The following is a 19,632-nucleotide window of genomic DNA, read 5'->3' on the forward strand; positions in this document are numbered from 1 at the left end:
GCCGAAGAATCTTTTGTCACGGCGAAACGTACTGCTTTTAATTGCAAAGCGACTGTACTTCGTCATCGTGGTCGGCTCGATCGTTCGGATTTTATCGACGGAAACATTTTTAGAGAATCGTTTCAAATTCCTAGAAGATAAATACCTTACAGAATAATATTCGATATTTTTTGAATAGTTTAACGACTGGTCCCGGTAATTCGTATCTTATGCAAAGTGATCACATTACGATATGTAAACACCAGGCAGAGTATTTTAAGTAATTCCTCATTTGAATAATGTTAAATGAATAATGTAGAAATAACAATCAGGCCCTATTTAAAAGAACGTCGTTTGAAACAACCTTCTTTGTCTAGCTCATAATTTAGGAATGACGCAATGTAAATGTACAGAAGTTTCTAACAAACTTTGCCAAATATGTACGCACCTACGTCAAATTTATCATTACACGTATATTAATTTCATTTATTTGGTTGCTTATTTTTATTTATTACAAAGATAACGGCCTTTGGTACAGCCAAAGATTAATATAAATGAACAGATAATTAGAAATTTGTAAAAGAAGCGGGCGAGCGAATTGGCGTGTTTGCAGATACGATTGATACTACTACCAGAGGCATAGTTAGTCCTGTACAGAGACTTGAGCTTAAAAAGTTGGTGAAATTCTGAGCAGCCTACGTAGCTTTTTACAGTTTTACGGGCAGACGTAACGCCAGCTACGAGTCTACGTTGTTTCAACGTGAAGGAAATCCGAGAGATGCTACGAGCGGATCGTTTTGAAGAAATTAATTTCATCGTGTCGTCGCGTTCTATTATACATTAACTGCGATGATAGCAAAGAATAAAATCTTGCAAAAAAGTTTCTCGAATTTTTCGATTAAATTAATCTCTGTCAAAGACAAACTAGCGTCTGAATGTCTCAGAGTGAAAAAGTCGAGAGCTTAAAAATTGAAAAGAACCCACGTTGCATTCCAATATATATTACAAAATAATTTCTCAGTACCGAACAAACTAGGAAGCACTCGGTGAAACGTATCGCGGGCAGATAAAAGCGTTTCACGTAATTGACAGAGAAAGAGAATTGAGCGAACCAACGTCTGGTTGACGTCAAATTTTCCCGGAAACGCGTGCAACGCCTGGACCATATTCTCTCTCTCTCTCTCTCTTTCTCTCTCTCTCTCTCTTCTTCCAAGCTGGAGAATTAAAAAACGATCGAGTTCCTTCGGCGCTCGCTTATGGGATCGTAATTTTTTTCCCTTCTTCTCCACCACGTGGAACACGGCGAAGTAAGTTTGTAGATGAGTTTTAACGGACACGGGGCACGTGCTGGCAACGTCTTCTGGCTTATCCCTCTTTCCACGGCGACTCTGGAATATACTCAGCAGCCAAACAACTGCGGCAGCTGTCCTGAACAAACTACTAGCCTGTGTGTGCAGCTCGGTTCCAAAATCTTCCACTCTCTTATTTCGTTGCCACGTTACACGCATACGTGTACGACTCGAACAATTTTGTAAACTTTCGTTCTTTTTCTTTTTCTTCCTCTTTGTGTCGTTTCAAGTCTCGCTCGGACTGGTCAAGTTGTTTGAATGCAAACTGACTCGACGTCAAGTGATTTGATTAATGAAGCGAGAGATAGAAACTTGAAGATATTTCAAGTCAAGTAAATATAGAAGGTATACGTTGGCAAACGTGTTGTATGAATTCAAATTCGTGCACATACAAATCAAGTTGCATCCATCAAGCGATTCGAAATCAAATTGAAGCTGTAGATAGATAAATATAGAGAATTAATAATAAGTAATATACATAGAATCGATGAGTAATATAGGCAGAATTAATTGATAAAGAGCTTGCTCGACGACTGGCCTTGCATCGCAAGTATATCGAAGGCACCTAGCGAGAAGTGCAACATTCCGACGAGGACGAAAATGCTTATCAGCGACACGATCCACGATATACGAGTTGAAACGGCGTGAAAAATGCCTAACTTGCCTCGATTCATCTTGACTGGTATGAACGAGACTTAATTGCGACTCTTCGAATCGTCGCTGTTCTATTCTCGTTTCTTGTTCCATCGACTTCGCCTCATTAACATTATGTATTAATATGTATCAATGACTGATGTATTAATACTACCCAGAAAAACGTCTTGATTTAATCCGATGGGAAATTCGTGACGATTAAGATGTCAGGTCACGCGAACAAAGCAAACAAAGGTAGCAATCACTGGAAGAAAACGCTTAGTCGTGCTCTGCACGCAAGAAAACGACTGTAATTCGTTTTTATATTCGCTCTTCCTTTTTTCTTTCTTTTTTTTTTTTATCTATCAGTTTTCGCGCTGAACGCTGCACCGATCGTTCGTGCTTCTAATTGACACTTCCCTCTATCCGTTAATTAAGACATTAAAAACGGCACAGGTGTCGTAACTGCGATTTCTTTGCGTTTGGAAAGTTGGACAGGATCATTTTCTCCAGATAAAATTGAGTCAGACGATTGGCAAATGTAAAACTTACGAATAACGACACCTTAGCCCTTTCATAACTCTCGATGCAGCGTACATACCACCATAAATTATTAATTAAGTACGCGATAAATATACCTATTAGTTCTCGACAAAATTGCTCTTAAATTTCAGTCCGCGAAAAATACCAGAAGAACGTTTTATCGATAGAACGCTTTTACTCTGACGAAATAGAATGATTCGTAGATATATTATCGGAACGTTGTATTTTCTCGTATTTGCTCGTCGTAACGCAATTATTTCACGTAGGAAAACTGGTCAATAAATGTTCTGCGTCGTCGAAGAATTAACAATTGACAAGAGAAAAATTGTTCTCTTGTCTAAAGCCTAAAACGATTTAACCCTAAGAGAATTAAAATTGTTTACCATGGAAATACCGCTTTATATTTTTAGAAAAATCCAGTTTCGTTATACTTGATATATTACTCAATTACTTTGCTTAATTTTCTCAGCTACCTACGCTTCGTTATCTAGCGAATTATTCGAGACAAAGAAGCAGGCCACGGTTAATCAAGTTGCAAACTGTCGATCGCGCTAATTAATGAGACACACGGTGCACCGTTCCAGCGTCTATTTAGCGTGCACGTGACCCTCGTACACCTGTTGCTCGGCGGCCTCGTGGAAACGTGAAACGCGTCCAATAGGGGAACTCACCCTAATTATTCCACTTACCACTGGAAAGAACGTGAATTCGAGACGAACGAGGGTTGCTGTGGTAAAAATACACTAGAACGAAATACATATGTATTTTCCTCCCCACAGAACAGCCGCAAATCTCTAGAGGTGCGGAGAACGTTCCACGCTATTCGTTATAAAAATAGCATGAACGTGTGCCCGATATTATTAGACATTGTTCTTAGATAGAGAAGGATTTCAGCGGTAGAAATGTCGCATTGTATTTTTTTAAAGAACAATTTGTCACCGTTGGTGAAAAAAACATAGAAAATTACTCATCTTCCTTTCGAAATCCCGTTGTAATTTAACGCGTAAAAAGGTATAATGCTTCGTATTTTAACCGGTATTATGCGCTTCACATCGCATCGGATCGTGACAACGAGAAGGAAAAGTTTAGCATGACCTTCGGCGATTATGGCACAGCACACAGCAATGACACGCTAATGACAACATAAGGATTACATCAATTTTATGTCTACTCTAACAGAGGTAAAAATTTTGGAACAATTACGTTTATTAGTAAACATTTATTTGATCAACGTGATAAAAGAACCTTCTTCGTTGTATGTTTATGATCACATGCACCTTCTAACTTTATTAACGCCCACGGTGCGAATGCTCCATGGAAAATACATATTTCTCGTTGACGAAAAGTCAGTAAAAAAATTGTTTCGATATTGTTGTTCAACTGTATTTCTGTGTAATTGATGTTTTGCTTCAAATAGATTGCAACTCCGCCACTTAGAATCAGCGTGTTCGTTGTATCAAGTTAGAAGGATTTTAGACGAGGAGAATTAAACGAGGAGAATAAAGGTCCGTGGTTGCAGAGATTGTGGTAAGATTCCGTAATTTCCCTGTACACATCCTGTGTCGTTAAGAATAATACGACACAAGTTGTATAGTTTGCGGTTTCCCCGAAAGGGCTGACCAGGGCTATCCGGTAGCCAGATAAAACTTATCTATCTCGACGACGACGGTTTGTTTGCGCTTGGTACGTCGTCATTTTGTTGATAGTCTTTTCAGCCACGCCTCTCGTATGGTTAACCATCAAGAGGAACGATCGTCAGGTTTGGGAAACGAAGGAGATTCAACGAAGGATTCTTTCAAACGAGTTTGTAAATTGCCGTCTTGGGAATTTGTCGTGGAACCAGAAGAGAATCATAGTATTGTATATGTAATTCTTCACGGATCGTACTATTTCATTTTTTAAATCCTTCAGATGATAGAGATTAAACAAATTTATTCGTACGGATATTTCAAGCGTGTTTGTTTTGAAATATCGTATTTTCTCGATTTCGTTCTCTGCCAGGTATATGATTAGCGTTCAACTTCTGTAAAAGCATATGATTCATTTTCATAATTCCAGTTATCGCCAGCAGTTGCTGCGAATAACGATGAATGTTAAGATAAATTACGAAAGACATAGCGTTTATAATATTACACTAGATTTCTTTACTATTTGCAACGGAGAAAACAGTCCATTTAATTCAATTCTGCAAACTTTATCACGGAAGATTGCCATCTTTGTAAAAGTGTAACCACGTACTATCTGGTTTCAAGAAAGATTGTACGCTTATTACAATCCTAGTTGTATGATTAGCGTTCCACTTCTCTAAAAGCAAATTTATTTACTTCCATAATTTTATGTATTGCCGGACGATGGTAATTGCACGATTATAAATTGCAAAAGATATAACGTTTATAACACCATAGCGATCCTCTACCATTTCCAACATCTCATTTTCCATTCATTCGTAACATTTCGATCTTGATTCAATTCTATCGGCTTCTTCGCTTTGCAAACTTTTGTAACACCACGTGTTCTTCCATTTAAGAGACACTGTACGGTAAGTAGAATGCTAGACACAATATCAGCGTGCAATTTCTCTAAAATCGAACGATTCGTTTCCATAATTCCAGGAAACGATACGAACAATGGTAAATTCTACGGCAAATTGCGAAAACTCTAAGGTTTACAGCACCATCGCACTTCTCTGCCTCTTGTAACATCCTGTTTTCCATTGATCTGTAATTGTTTCGATTCTGCGAGCGAGTTTTATCACAATACGAGCGAAATTATCCTCCAATTGAATTTTACAAACCTCTCCATGGAAGTTTGCCATCTTTGTGAAACCGTAGCCACGTGTTATCTCGTTTAAGAGAGATTGTACGGTGGTCTGCGTCGGAACGAACCGAAAGCCAGGACCACGATATAATCCTGTGGGTAACGCGAGAGATAAAAAAAAGCAGCTCGGCACGAAGGGGCAGCCCTTGGTCCGAATCGCGGCTCGATAATGACGACCATGTTAACGAGCACTCTGGCGACATTGTTGATTATCGCGAAACCGCGTGTCTCGGCACGATAAGAACGGACAACGAGCGTGTTACGCTCAATAATTAACGTCTAATCGGCGAAAGTACGAATCCTTATGGCGTGTTATTAATGTCGCTAATGATCGGTGTCGTGCCAGTTAAATCAGTTAAATGGACGCAACTACTGGCGGAAATGCGGGAAACACTGTGATTTGCGAGTCAGGATAACGACTGTGGGACAGCATCTCGATACGTCTAGCTGTGGGATGAATCTGTGGGAAAATCTGTAGATCTATAAATTCAGCGAAGAAATTAATAGAGTTCGCACATTTGGATGTTCTGATGTTCCAAGGATATTCTTTCGGTGTAGTAAAATTTTCATGAAAATCTTCGGCATCTGTATAATTATCAAGCTGCAAAATTCATTCAAATTAATTTAAATAAAGCTGTAGGTGTTATTCTATTTAAAACTCTATTCGATGTTGGTATATGTAAAGGAGGCTTCACACGTTGAAATATCTTGTGATTTACGTTTAATGCCTTAGAATTTTTTATAATTTTATAGGAAAGAAATTTTCTATCGAAAGGAATCATCGAGGAGGCTCCTGACTTGTATCTAGCAAAGCTTTTTCGTTTTAAAATAAATGGCTAAAGATGTTCGCGTCTCTCGCGATTGTACTTTGCTTCCCGATTCTTAAGCGAACTTTGCCCAATACGCGTTGAAAAACAGAATCATCCGTACACGACTCGGTTCGTCCATTCTCGATATCATTGATAACGCAGAATTGGAAGATCTGTTTCTCTCGATTAGCCAACGTCTCGCTCGTTTCTTTCTAGCCTTTAACTTTTTATCTTTTTACAATCAACATACCTCCTATTAACGATAATAGAACTGCAGTTGGGAAATGATCGGACATTCTGAAACGCGTGTTTCAACGTTGGTATCGCACCATGAACTGAAAAGAATCGCTAATGCGCAGGTAAACTGAAACTGATGCAAATTTTATGAAGCCTAACTGTCGATGCACGCATCGCAACATATTTCAGCGCGTAGAGCGGCCTTTTAATATCCTTAAAACGAGATTCCACGGCCTATTTCTATGCGTGAAAATCGCCCTAATACCGATCCTCGCGAGCCATCGTTATTCAATTCGTCGAATTCCACGAAGTTAACTATGTAAAAAGATCAGCAGAGGGAGGAAAGTACGGGCAACAAGTGGCAGCGGCATTGTTAACCGCGGCGATTATCAAGAAACCGCGTGTTTCACCGAGATATCGTGTCCTGGCGGCGTGCGTCCCGTGATAACGTGCATGCACACCATGCCAACTTCCTGAGACGCTCCGATACGTCATCGGGCGACAAATTCCAACCACGAGTATGCGTTCGTGTGTGAACGAAGCTGAAACACAGACTCCTAAAACTCCGGTACTTGCGTCCACGACGCGTTGCGACGTATGGACCAATTATCGTAGCCATGTTGATTAGCCGGTTGGCTACTCTCTTCGAGCCCACTGGCAGATAAAACGGCCGATTACGCTGAATCGTTTATCGTTTCGCTGCGTTCGCTCTAAGAGCTTCGTTACCGTGGCTTTTCCACGAGAAAACTCGCCAGGCTATCGAATATTAAACGGTTCGCCAATTAGCAGCCACAAAGGGACGCCGTGCTCGAGATAAGAGCCACAGAATGACCAGCATTACGAACTTAATTATATGCATGTGTACCGTGAGAAATCATCGTTCGAACGTATCGATAGGCGAACAGGCCAGGTACGAATTTATTGGTGCACGACCATGGAACATATCTCGTGTATTATACATTTCTCGTAGAAAATTCCTACATCCAAATAAATAATCATTTTTTCTATTATAAAGCAGTAATTTTATTTATCTCGATATAAATTATTATTCTTAATGCATGTTTTTGTTTTCTTGCCGCGTATGTAGTTGGGTAGTTTGTATAGTTTGCAATGGAGATCTAAATTTGGACAGGATCGATAAGCAATAGAACGACGGATCGATCGATCCAGAATTGGTTCGAACGATCGATTTTATTGACCGACTTTGACGCAGTCGAACGGAGATTATTAATAGAAAGCTGCTCGACGAATGATATATTGTTCTATGATTTCATACGCAGGTATGTCGCTCGTGGCGAAAATCTCCCGTCACTCGTTTTTATTCCAGATTCTGTCCAACTCTTTTCCTCCTTCCTTCTGATAGTTTCTAGTTTCGTCAAACTCAAAACCATACGAGTACTCGTATCAAAATAAATTCTAGCCAGCGTTATTGTACGTTTAGAATTTTCATACTTCCATTTTATCTTTCGTCGTAACAAGTGTCTAAAACGTCCAAAAATTATATCGTTAAACGTCTATGCGACACGTTCTTCCTACAATTTTACTTTATTTCTTTGTAAGCGAATACTAAAAATTTACGACGATCATTCTCTTGCTGCGAAAAGCAGCGTCGAGTCGAAAACGATTCGAAAGAATGTGAGAGGGTTAAACAAGGGCTACCAGTTTCTCGAAATGATCGATCGAAATGTGCATTGGTATCACGGCAATTGGTATCGAAACGGACCATTACTTTCTCATTTCGCGGCGTTATTAATTCACGAGGTCGCCGCCGGTTTTCGTCTCGACTGGCTGTAATCTACCGCAGGGAAATTACACGCGGAATATTTTTCAAAGTCCCTCTCCGCCGGTTGCACTCCGTGAATCACGATAAAACAACGATACGTACGTACAGGCCCCGTTTCTTTCTCCCTTCTTTTTTGCCACAGTTCTCGTTATCCGCGACCGATCGCACGCGTTCGTGATCGAAACGAGATCACGACCAATCGGATCGTTCGCCACGACGCAAATTGCCTCGACCGAAACCGCAATTAGCGCAAAATGTTTCGTGTACTGTTAAACGAACAACTGACTGTAATGTTGTTAGGTGGAGCAACGAATTTTTATTAACGACTCAACGATTGTTTTATCGCTGAGAGGACAAATAGGGATAAAATCACTTACGAATTGACGAATATATTTATATATATTGAACCATTTGCGATATTTAAAAAGAAAAAGAAACGTACATTTTCAGAGAAATGTAGCTACGCGTTTCTCTGTATTTGAGATAATAGGAAATTCCCTTTTCCAGCGACCGATTCGAAAATATAATTTACAGATGCGTTCGTCAAGATCAGTTAAGAAGTTGATTATTTTCTATTTCTTTGAGCATCTGGTGTCAAGTTTCAAATTGTTCATAATTATTGCAAATCGTTATGCCTCTGCACATGGAAATATTTATTCGTAAGGATATCCATCGTAGCTTTGAAATCATCACGGATCGAAAATGTTAATGAAACAAAACTAATTAATGATGAATTCTGTTCATATCTCAACGATATCTGTCCAAATCCTTTCAGGAAACTAAGACCCATACGAAAATGAAGTAAATAGATGAGAGATTAGACGCGAGATTCGATTTCACTTCGTTTGGAAACGTAGAAAAGCCCGAACTCGATCTGCTATAAACGAAGATACGAATAGATAAAAATACGTGACTCGTGTGACTCGGTACAACTTCAAAGGCGAGTCGATGGAAAGGAGGAGCGAGATCCACTCGAATCCGTCTTCGGTTCTCGGTGATATCTACATGAACAAAACGGATCAAGCCATTCGCTGGAACCGGTTGCCAGGAAGCAGCAGCATCGCCGGATAGCTTCTTCGCTCGAGATATCCCCTACTTAGAGGCGAAGCAACCTCGACTTGCGTTCGCGAACGAGCACGCGTGTACAACGGGTGTAATCCACCCGTGAGATTTATCATTAAGCCGCGCGTTTCAGTAGATGTACATCGAGTACATGTTTCGAGTAGAAGATAACCGTGTACGCATCGCTATTGCGCTTAAATGCAACGTAAAAAGTATTATAATTCGATCTCGGTTACATCGTTTTTGTCGATAATTCTTTCAGAGACATAAGATTGACGTTAACCTTACCAGGCCCGGTCACAAAGACCGGTTTCGATATTTAGTTAAAAATTGTACATTCCTTGTTACTTCCTACGTTCTTCTAACTTTATGTAAATTCTTCTGTTATCTGACTAATCAATTCCATGATTTTTCTTGATAGAAGAATTTGCATAAAGTTGGACGAATAAAAGAAGTAACGACGAACGCGTAGTTTTAAATTAAATATTGAAACCGGTCATTTGTCCGGGCCTGGTAAGGTTAGTGTTAAAGAGGTGATTTATATGGCAGATCGATATTATCGATTTAGGATCAGAATTGTACTTTTCAAGCTGTTGAGAAGTGCCAATATATTACGTCGCTGGATGCTAACGCTGGATAACGTTTGGTCCAAGAAGCACTGCAAAAGATATAAAACGCAATGCCTTAAACATTGGCATTAAAATTCCAATTACGTACCTATCTTGTTTCGCGTTAATCAAAATCTTTTCAGATAGACGTAAGTGAAAAATAAAAGACAATTATCTTTTCCCGATCTCAATAAATCTATCTGCGAAGAGATTAATGAACGTGTACGATGCAAACTCAACGAGTCAGTTTCTAATCAAACAGTAAAACACTAAATTACATGTTTAATTAAACATTCTGATAGCAAAATTTAAAAATTCATCCGCTGCCAGAGATACTCGACTTCGTGCCCGAGATTAAATTTTGGATCGAGTTTCTCCGACGAAACGTAAAGAAATCTTGTTAATTGGAAGCCGCTATTTCCCTAATATCTAGTTGCAAAAGAGAAATGGCCCGTGCTCGCAGAGCAAGAGGAAGCGTGTCAGGGTCAAGGGTCGGCCACTTCTGGAACAAGACTCCCTTCCCCACGAAAGAGAGTCCCTCCAACTGCAGGAAGTGCATATGCGACCGGGATGCAGGTTGCACTGCTACGGTCTCCACATCTGTTACAATCTGTCCGAGCCTAAGTCACGTTCGCGCGCCTAACTATTCGTCACGTTAATCCGTCGCGAGTCTGAATGATTACGAGACGACTGGTCTGACTGTCAGGGTTAACTTCCAACGGGGAGAAGCGTGCCACGGAGCTTTACTGTGAATCGACTGCGTCTTGATTCGAGTTTCTTCATTCATAAATTTGGTAATCGCGTGATTCTTGAATTCATTGTTTTTAAATCCTAGATAAATACGTACATTGAAAGTAGCAAAGTCCATTTTTGTTTCTACGTATGCAGTTTAAAGATAATCTATAGACATTGAGGTTTATCGACACCTAGATACTGTCGCGCGATAATTTGTCAAATTTGTAAAATTTCGAAAATCTCATTAACGATATTAATTCAACCGACTTTACCGTTAATCGGCGAATGAAACGAATTGCGTTCTTCGCTTTTAAATTGTAGATAAAATATACGTAGAAAATAAGAAAAACTAACTAGGTTTTCTTCCCATAATTATTATAATAATTTGCCAAACAACAGTTTATAACATTTCGTCAACGAAACTAGATGAACAAAGCGTGGCATTGCGTTGACAGAATAAAAAGAAATATCGGAAATGTAATATTGCGTTACAAAGATACATAATACATCAATAATATCATCGCATGTGCTACATTAACCAAAATAGAAAGAGAAAAAAGGAAAGATAATATATACATAAAAGTGACAGAATCCCCAAAGTAAAACATAGTACACTACGTTCCAAAAATCGTGAAAAAAGAAGAAATACTCGGCATCGCAAAAAAATAGTACCACCTCGGTACGTAATGGTAGCAAAAAAAGTAAAAAAATATCTTTCATAACCGCAGGAATGGAAAAGAAGCCATAAACGCGAAAAGTTGCACGCTGAAAGAAGGACGTGGACGGTCGCGTTTGCTCGGTTCCATACCTCTGGGCCTGGCGAAGGACTTCATGGCCTTGATTCCCATTCCGGCATAAGCGTCGCCGCCGTAGTCAACGTACATGAGTGCTGTCCTCGCGTGCTCACTGTACATACACGAATTCCCGGATCACTGTCATTCACTTTGCGTCTTTCGTATTTCCCTGTGGCGTGTATCGCGCACGAACGCGCCTCTATTACATCACTTGGATGGAAAGTAACACAACAAGTAGGGGGTTGAACTGAACTCGTCTCGGTCGCGGTACGATCGCCGGTTCCATCGAGACAAACGTTCGCTGCTCGTCGATCGAACGATCGAACTTCGATCGGTCACGGCATCGCGAACAATAATTGCGAAAGGGGAGTCGATGGCGGAATCGAAAGTACTCTTTTAGCCCATGCTAGATCCTCAAGGTGTCGACGGTTCGAGTGGTCGATGACGCGAGCTGTCAATGGAGCATCGGTGGTGTGACAGAAGCGGAGCTTGCCGTTAAGAACTTCTCTTACACTATTCTACACACTATTTCGAAATGCTGGTTCGCGAATGAAAACTTTCATCGAATTTCCAAACAACGATCAACGTTTAAAAATGATCGTTCTCGAGTATCGTCTGGTACTGTGTGACGGAGCAGAGTCGAGAGAAAGTCTTCACGATCAGAAAATCTTCGACTTGCTGTCAACTTTAGACGTTATCGAACATTGTCGATAAGCAAAGGCACGGTTTCGAGAAGCACGAGACCGCGAGCCATGGCAGGTCTCTCTGTAAAGACGGCAGGTGAGCAGCTCGGCGAAGAAACTGGTCGAACTCGGCTACGACTGGCAGGAACGACGAAGAGAAACACACGAGGCGACTCCTCGCGTCTTGCAAGCCGGTCCGCGCGTAGTGTCCAGCATGTGTTTGCTATCAATTCATAACCGCGACCCACCGGGCTATTTCCGAATACCTGCTTGCGCAACCATGACTGGTGAAAGAAGAGGGGGGACACCGGAGCGGAAGCAGAGGAGGCTCGATCGCGGGGACCTGGCTCCGAAAATACGCGAGGAGAGCTTCCAGTTCGCGACGTCCTCGCGAGCCGTGCCACGATTTTTCGATCCTTGGAATCGGGCCGTAGCTCGTTTCGATCCGCTCTCTCACTGGCGCTTTGCCGATCGTGCGCACACACGTGGAACTCGACGAAGACACACAAACGAACGAAACGACAAACGACGATATACGTATGGTAACATAGAAGAACACCACTGTGATCGGATATAATACGAGAGTCCCTCGAGAGTGAAGATATTTTTCGGATGATCTAGATGGAAGATCGGGCGCGATCTTGGTGGTGGAAGAGCGGTTCGTTGGTTCGTCAGGCCGAAGCGCCACCGTCGAGCACGTACGACCGCGTTCCGCAGGTAAGTGCGTACGCAAGGAGAGAGAGACGCAGGGCAGGAACCCAGAAGAAGAAGAGGTAGCGTAGAAGAGAGAGGAGGTAGAGGAAGAAGTTCGAGCGAGCGAGCCAGCTGGACGAAGAGGACATGGAAGAAGAGGTGGAGGAGAATGAGGAGAAGGAGGAAAGGGAGGAGGATAGGATCATGTATGGTGGAGGGAAGAACAGAAGAGGCGAAGAGACACGGTCGTGAGGGCAGAGAGGGGATCGAGAGAGTTTATTCGAGGCAACGGGCCGTGGGGGACGTGGCGGCGGAGCCGACGGCGGAGGTGGACAGGCACCGTGGGTTATTCCTTGTCCTTCGGCCCGTTGAATCGCGTAGATTCGCTCGTTGGCTGTCTGACGAGATAACGGAGATCGTTGCGGGTCTGCGTGTACCGAGCCAAATATGACTTCGAGAGGGGAAAAGGACAGAGAAAATGGATATATGTATAGCAAATTGGATACGATCGCTCCCGTTGCGTCTATAAAGACAGCAGCAGATCGTGCGATACGGGTTTTCTGGAAATTTGCAAGACTTTGAAAGCGGCGCGTATTAAAACGAATGACGCAAATCGGAAAACTTACTGAGAAAAACGAATTTGTCCGAAGAAACGGGTCACAAGCGACAAAGAAAAGCAAACACGAGGATTCCCGAGCAAAACGCCAAGGTAACGATATACCGAGGAAACACACGATCGGTAGAGACAAAGAAGAGACGATCGGCCGATAGAGAGAACGAGCGCGCGAAGAAGAGAAAAAGAGAGAGGAGAGACGGTCTCTCCCGGTGTCGGGTCCCCACCAATCCCGGTGCACGCTGGCTTAGCCTCACTCCTCGCTTAGTTTTATGAATGAATACTCTCCCGTCGACGCGACGCGGCAAACTCACACTGGCGTCGGCGCACACGACCACCCGCTTCCCGTCTCCTTCCTACCACCACGATTCTCCCACTCCCAACCTTTTTCTTTCCTTCTTTATACTACCTTCGCCATCCTCGTCAATTACACGCTACTCCATCCTTCTTCCTCTTCCTATGTACCTTCGTCTCCCTTTGAATCTCTTTTTCTCCAATACTTCCATCCTCCTCTCTTACGTTCCTATCGTCTCGTCTTCTTCTAGGCGTACGCATCTACATATATCTCTCTCCTTTTTTCTCTCGTTCATCTTTCCTCTCTAACAAGCGCGGGTTATATATATTTGTCCTCGTTGCTCCATAGGTTAAAGAAGATCGCGCGAGAGAGTGTACGAGGCCCCTCATGGATAGACGCAGACATAGACCAGACCATTCCTTCATTCGGTCGGCTCGTTCATTCATGCCTCAGCCACACGTTTCAACCGTGTAGTCTGCCCGGCTGAAACTGCCCCCACCAACCAGCTACGCTTTTCCTTCTGCCTCTCGCTGCCGCTGACGTCGCGACGACCGCAAAAGAATACTATTCACGGGCCGACGATCTCGCTCGCGCCAAGATTTTCTGACGCGTCCCTCCAACACCGGGGGCGGTTTTCCCCGGCAACACGTGCGGGGGAGGAATGCCCGATGAATGAATCCTCGAGGAGGTTTCGCGTGCTACGCTTCGTTTTTGTGAATGGAGTCCGACGATGCTCCTCGTTTCGTTCTTGCCCAATTTTTACCGAGTATTCGTTTTTCGACGTTCTCTTTTTGCCGAGACAGTTGGAACATCCAGAACATAGAGATTATCTCGCGGTATGCTGTACGTTACGCATTATCGAACAAATTACAATTACGATTAGAACGTATCGTCTAGCTATATTACATTAAAAGACGATAAAAGGAAAATCCAGTCTCTGCAATCGTTTAATTAATTCGGATGTCTGTTTTAAACTACTGTCCTACGAAGCATCTGGAACCTCGTTCGAGGCTTGTTTCAGCCGTACAAGATTCTGGAATATTCGACGCTTCTAGCGTGACTGCCACGTTCTCCCGTATTAAAAGATATAACGTTAAAGATGATGTTAATTATCGTTCGATCCTCGCGTCATTTTCTAAAGGAATATACATAGTATTCTGCTTACACCATGTCGCTATTGGTCAATGACGCGACGAATCTCATTCTTCGGCATACACGGGTTTCTTTATTGTCGATAAAAAATTTGCAAATTTATGATATCTTTCATCTTCTCATTACGTCAATTTGCTTCGGCTCTAATACCATGACAATTGATATTACCATCACTTGCCCGATACGACACAACGTAGTCACCTGACTCGACAAAAAAAGCTACCCAAAGTTGCTTCTACGCTGCGAAATAAAGTTGGCTTTCAACGCGATTAGCTTCGCTAAAAGTTTTCTCCATCGTGTCCGCTGGATATCGAGTGGCGAGTTTATGAATGGTCTCGCACTGCCGGAAATACGTCCCGTAAGAAATTTTTAGCCTTGCCCGCGAGCAAGAAGTTTCACATTAATCACCGCGAGGCAACATCCTCGAGCTGAGAGCGTGTGGCGCGGGAAAGGCGGAGGGACAAGCAGAAATTACCGACGTTGTTAAATAGTGTTTGCGTTCGAGCGTACGGCGTAATTACGTCTCGCCTTCCACCGAATGCTACGTATTCTCGTCGATTATTCCTCTGAAAACCGGGCTGCCGAGTATTACGAGGCGACTTCCGTGCCCTGACGCGAGTAGATCTTGAATGAAATCGCTCTACCTTCTTTTTTCATCCTTTTCGTCGTCGTCGTCCTCCTCCTCCTCCTCCTCCTCCTCCTCCTCCTCCTCCTCCTCCTCCTCTTCTTCTTCTTCTTCTTCTTCTCGTCTTAGAAGGAAACGCTGATTTTTCAGTAATGATCCGAAGATGATTGGTACGGTGATCCGATCATCTCCGAAACATGGTGAGTCACTGTTTTAAAAGTAGCTTGATATCCTTGAAACGTTATTACATTTCGAGGAATAATCGTAATAATCGATATTGAAAGTACGCGGTAAAAGTTTGTTGCGATAGGATCGAATCACATTTGATGCAGGATCTCATCCACACAATCTCACTACCTCGAAACGTTTCCCAAAATATTTCAGGAAATATTTATTTACCCTTAACATTTCACCCTCTAAATGTACCTAAACGATGGCCAATAAAAATATTGCTGTAGAGACTGTGAGTATAGACTATAAATTAAACAATTGCGACTTGGGTATTTATTTTACTGTCGGCCTCTTTTCTCACATTCCAGTTATTACAACTAAGACGCTTAAAGCCAAGAGGTCTCGTATTCGGAATATCAACGTTTTTCCACGATACTTTGCGTATGCTGTACCGTCCTTTGCTTCGATCTCGTCTGCAATTTGACTCGGTAATTTGAGTCCGTATTAGTCCATACTGTCACGTTCGAAATAGTACAGTATCGTTTCCTATCGACTAAAGGCTTCTCGCCTCGCAAGAAGTACACCAAGTACGCTACATCGATTTTTTCGATAACACTCTTTCGTGTACTCTTTTGAGAGATCACTTGTCAACGCCCCCGAACTATCAATGTTATCCCAAAGGAATCTTCTTTGCGTATAGGTATACGAATATGTAAATAAATAAATAAATCTACAAAGTTTTATTAAAATCGACGTAACGCCGTACTTGCAGGGCTACTACAAGGTAGTGGATTCGATTATTTCGAGGAACTTTTCAAGAAAATGAGACAGAGATAAGATCGAACGGAACGCTAGTTATCCAGGGTAAATAGAGCGTGGTTTATTGCTAATTGGCAATCAAGGGTGACACAGAATAATTAGAAAGCTATTAGAAATGGAGTGGACTCGAACAGAGCCACGATTGCTGCATGATTTATGAATCCGTTGCAGAGACGCTTCGCAGGGAGAGATTAGGCAGCCAGCTGGTATTACCGCTAGCAAACGTGCATAATAAAGCGCAATATAAATCAGCGTCAATCACGTTCGAGGCTTGTGCAAACATTAAGACACGTGATTCAGAAACCAGAGGAGTCTGTCTAAAAAAAATACCATCCTCCGATTCGATCACGTATCACGCTTCTAAACGAATGAAAATTTTCGACGCAGAAGCTGGATAAAACATATACACGATATATCGTATGCTCGCATAGATAAGCAATTATTATGCTTAACAGGAACGCGTACGTGGAAAATTTTCATCAATTTTCGTATGACCGGAGGAGTAAATAATTTCCAGGATTTCCTAATCGTCCGAAAAAATATTCTAATCTAAAATTGAATCTTATCGGCGTAACGTAACGCAATATTCAGATCGATAGACCGAATCTCTCCGTATCGCTTAGTGAAAAACGAAAGATGTCAAGCGTCCTATCATAGAATTACGAAACGATATCGGAAATTTTTATCCATTCAGGCGCGTTTTACTCCGTTTAACTTAGGGTTTAGAGTATACGCGCGAGACCCTCCTCCCAGCGGTCAACCTTCTTTGCCAACCGGTTGCGCGGCATTCGTTTCGATAAATTAGCTGGGAAACGTTCCGCCGACTTTGTAGAGTCCGGATCTTGCCTCTAATCACGGGCAACAGGTGCGGCAACCGATAAACAACCGGACCGCAGGCGAATATATTCGTCACAGACTCGAGCGAGGGTGAATGGAACGAGAGAGAAAAAAAATCAGATTTTTCATTTAATTTCAAGATTTTTAGATTCGCGTTGCTCGGGCCGATCGAAGTAGCGCGCTATTCGAGGAATAGAGCAAGGCCGGTTCTCTTTCTTTTTAAGAGGGAAGCTAATTGTAAGTAATACAGTATTATTAAATAGGAGATAAAATCGTGTGACAGCTCGTTTCGATGACTTTTATTTGCCTCGACTGGTTTCGTGTTTGCTACACACCGTGGGAATGAATTTACCTCGTTGGCTCGTACTGCCACCGGAGTTCCTTCCGTTTTGCTATTCATCGAGGATTTTTACACTCCGATCAGTCGTTCATCGTACTTCCCTTTGACCACCGGAGTCATTCTAAGCGCGAACCTATCTGCTTCCGAACATCGAACCGAAAAGAGAAAGATCGTCGAGTTAAACGATTATCTGATCGAGCAGAGTATCCGAAGAGAGGCCGACCTGGTTCGTCCCATTCACAAATCCGCTCTCGGTCGCGGGTCTATAATCCGCGCGCGGCTGCATGGCCGAGAACCCGGAAGGCAGCGCGAGAAAATCGTAACCGTCGATCAGCCAGCGGTGGATATTAATAAAGCGGAAGGTAGAGAAAGACGGACGCAGGAACAGAGAAGGAGGCGGTGGAACGAAAAAGCAACGAGAGCAGCCAGCATCTTCCAGAATAATGAGATGAGAACCGGCCACGAGGAGGCTATAAGTGTATGCGCGGTTTCAGGGAAGAAATGACACGCAGAATGATAAAGAAGCATAAAGAAGGTAACAGCGGTAGAGTGAAAGGTTGGGATTCACGAGTGGTCGAAGAAGAAGAAGAAGAAGAGAGAGAGAGAAAAAGGGGGAACGAGAGCGGGATGACCGCAAGAGGAAGGAAGTAGCCTGTCCGGCAGACGGCAACAGCAACAACAACAACAACAACACCTACGGTGAGTTCTATGGAGAGAGGGAAGAGGAGAGAAAACGAGAAGTGGAGAAAGGGGAACGATATGTAAGTTCGGAGGGGAAGAAACGAGAGGCAGAGGATGGACTCGGTGATAGAGAGCAGAAGCTGTTCCATGGTGTACACTTGCCGAAGGCTAGGCAGGTTTTTGCTCGGGTTTTTTACGCCGTTTATTATAACTAGGAAGAGCTGATGCGCGTTGCGAGGCAACCCGATATACAATGAACGCGTGTAAGCGCGTGGAGCTCGCTCGATCGCGATCGGAAGCCTCCTGCGCCTTCGAACAGTTATTCCGACAGAGTTTTCTAGGGTACGAACCCTCTTCATACATCGCGCTTCGCCATCAATGTTTTATATGATATCGTATACTGTATTGATACGTAATTTGAGTTACGAAGTCGGCTACAACGTCTGCAACTGGACGAGATACTTTTCTTTTTTTCTTTAAGGAAATACTAATTTGAAAGAACGCGATATTGTAGTCTTTCGTGTCGTACAATATGATTGTTAGAAGGTTGCTAAGAGTTTGCGATTGATTAAATTACTCGGGCAAAGTTTCCGTAGCGACAATTAATAACAACAGAAAGAAAGCAAACAAGAATTTTATATAATGGAATAAGATTCGAGTAAGGAAGTAAGGAAATCAGTTACATATAATTTGCAAGGAGTCGTGTCTAAAATCGAAAGTCCGTGGAAGATGAAAGGCAAGAGGTAATAAATAAATACATACATCGCATCATACGATATTCGCGATATCCATATTTATTCACAGACTACTATTCTACGAAATCCATCGATTAATCGATGTTTCACGCGATCTTTACCAACAGCCAGAGGATTAAATCTTCGCTTAGTGAAATTATCAGAACGTCAATTCGTATCCTTGCAGCTTTTCCTCGTGAACTAAGAAAAATTTCATTCGTACTGTACGCATGCTGCGAACTTATTAAGGAGCACGGTAGACGTTGGCATTCTAGAGCAACGAAAAAAGGAAGGAGACGAAGGCAGAGTGTTTCAAAGAGGCGCGCGACCGCGCGCAGAAGGTATAGTTTAAACGTAGAGGTGGGATGGAGAGCGTGAGAACGCATAAACTTATAAGGCACGAAAGAGAGACCGAGGAAGGGAGATACAGACAGCAGCAGGCCGTGCTCCTTTCCTCGCCGATGGAAACTGCTCCTTAGGAGAACCGTAGGATAGCCTATCCGTAACACGTCACTTCCTTCGACTTTGCCTTTATACCTATCTTTTTCGCTCATTTACTCCGCATTTTTATCCCTATTCCTCCTCGCTGCTACTTTTTCCTCCCCTTTCCCAACGAGATTTTATTTACGAGACATATGGA

At 42.5% G+C, this 19,632-nt stretch overlaps 1 protein-coding gene across 7 annotated transcripts in view; it reads right to left on the reverse strand.

Moving 5' to 3' along the window:
- LOC122571346 (ETS-like protein pointed) overlaps nucleotides 1–19,632 on the reverse strand; it is a 142,172-nt gene that overhangs the window by 46,067 nt on the left and 76,473 nt on the right. Inside the window, exon 1 of one of the 7 annotated variants that reach the window (XM_043734974.1) lies at nucleotides 11,364–13,636. The exons of the other annotated variants lie outside the window; for them this stretch is intronic. Coding sequence (XP_043590909.1) covers nucleotides 11,364–11,469 — 106 coding nt within the window. The 5' untranslated portion in view covers nucleotides 11,470–13,636. Of the gene's footprint in view, nucleotides 1–11,363; nucleotides 13,637–19,632 lie in introns of those variants that run through there. 7 annotated transcript variants of the gene reach the window in all.

Source organism: Bombus pyrosoma, linkage group LG10 (genome assembly GCF_014825855.1).
Source record: "Bombus pyrosoma isolate SC7728 linkage group LG10, ASM1482585v1, whole genome shotgun sequence".
NCBI classification, from domain to species: Eukaryota; Metazoa; Arthropoda; class Insecta; order Hymenoptera; family Apidae; genus Bombus; species Bombus pyrosoma.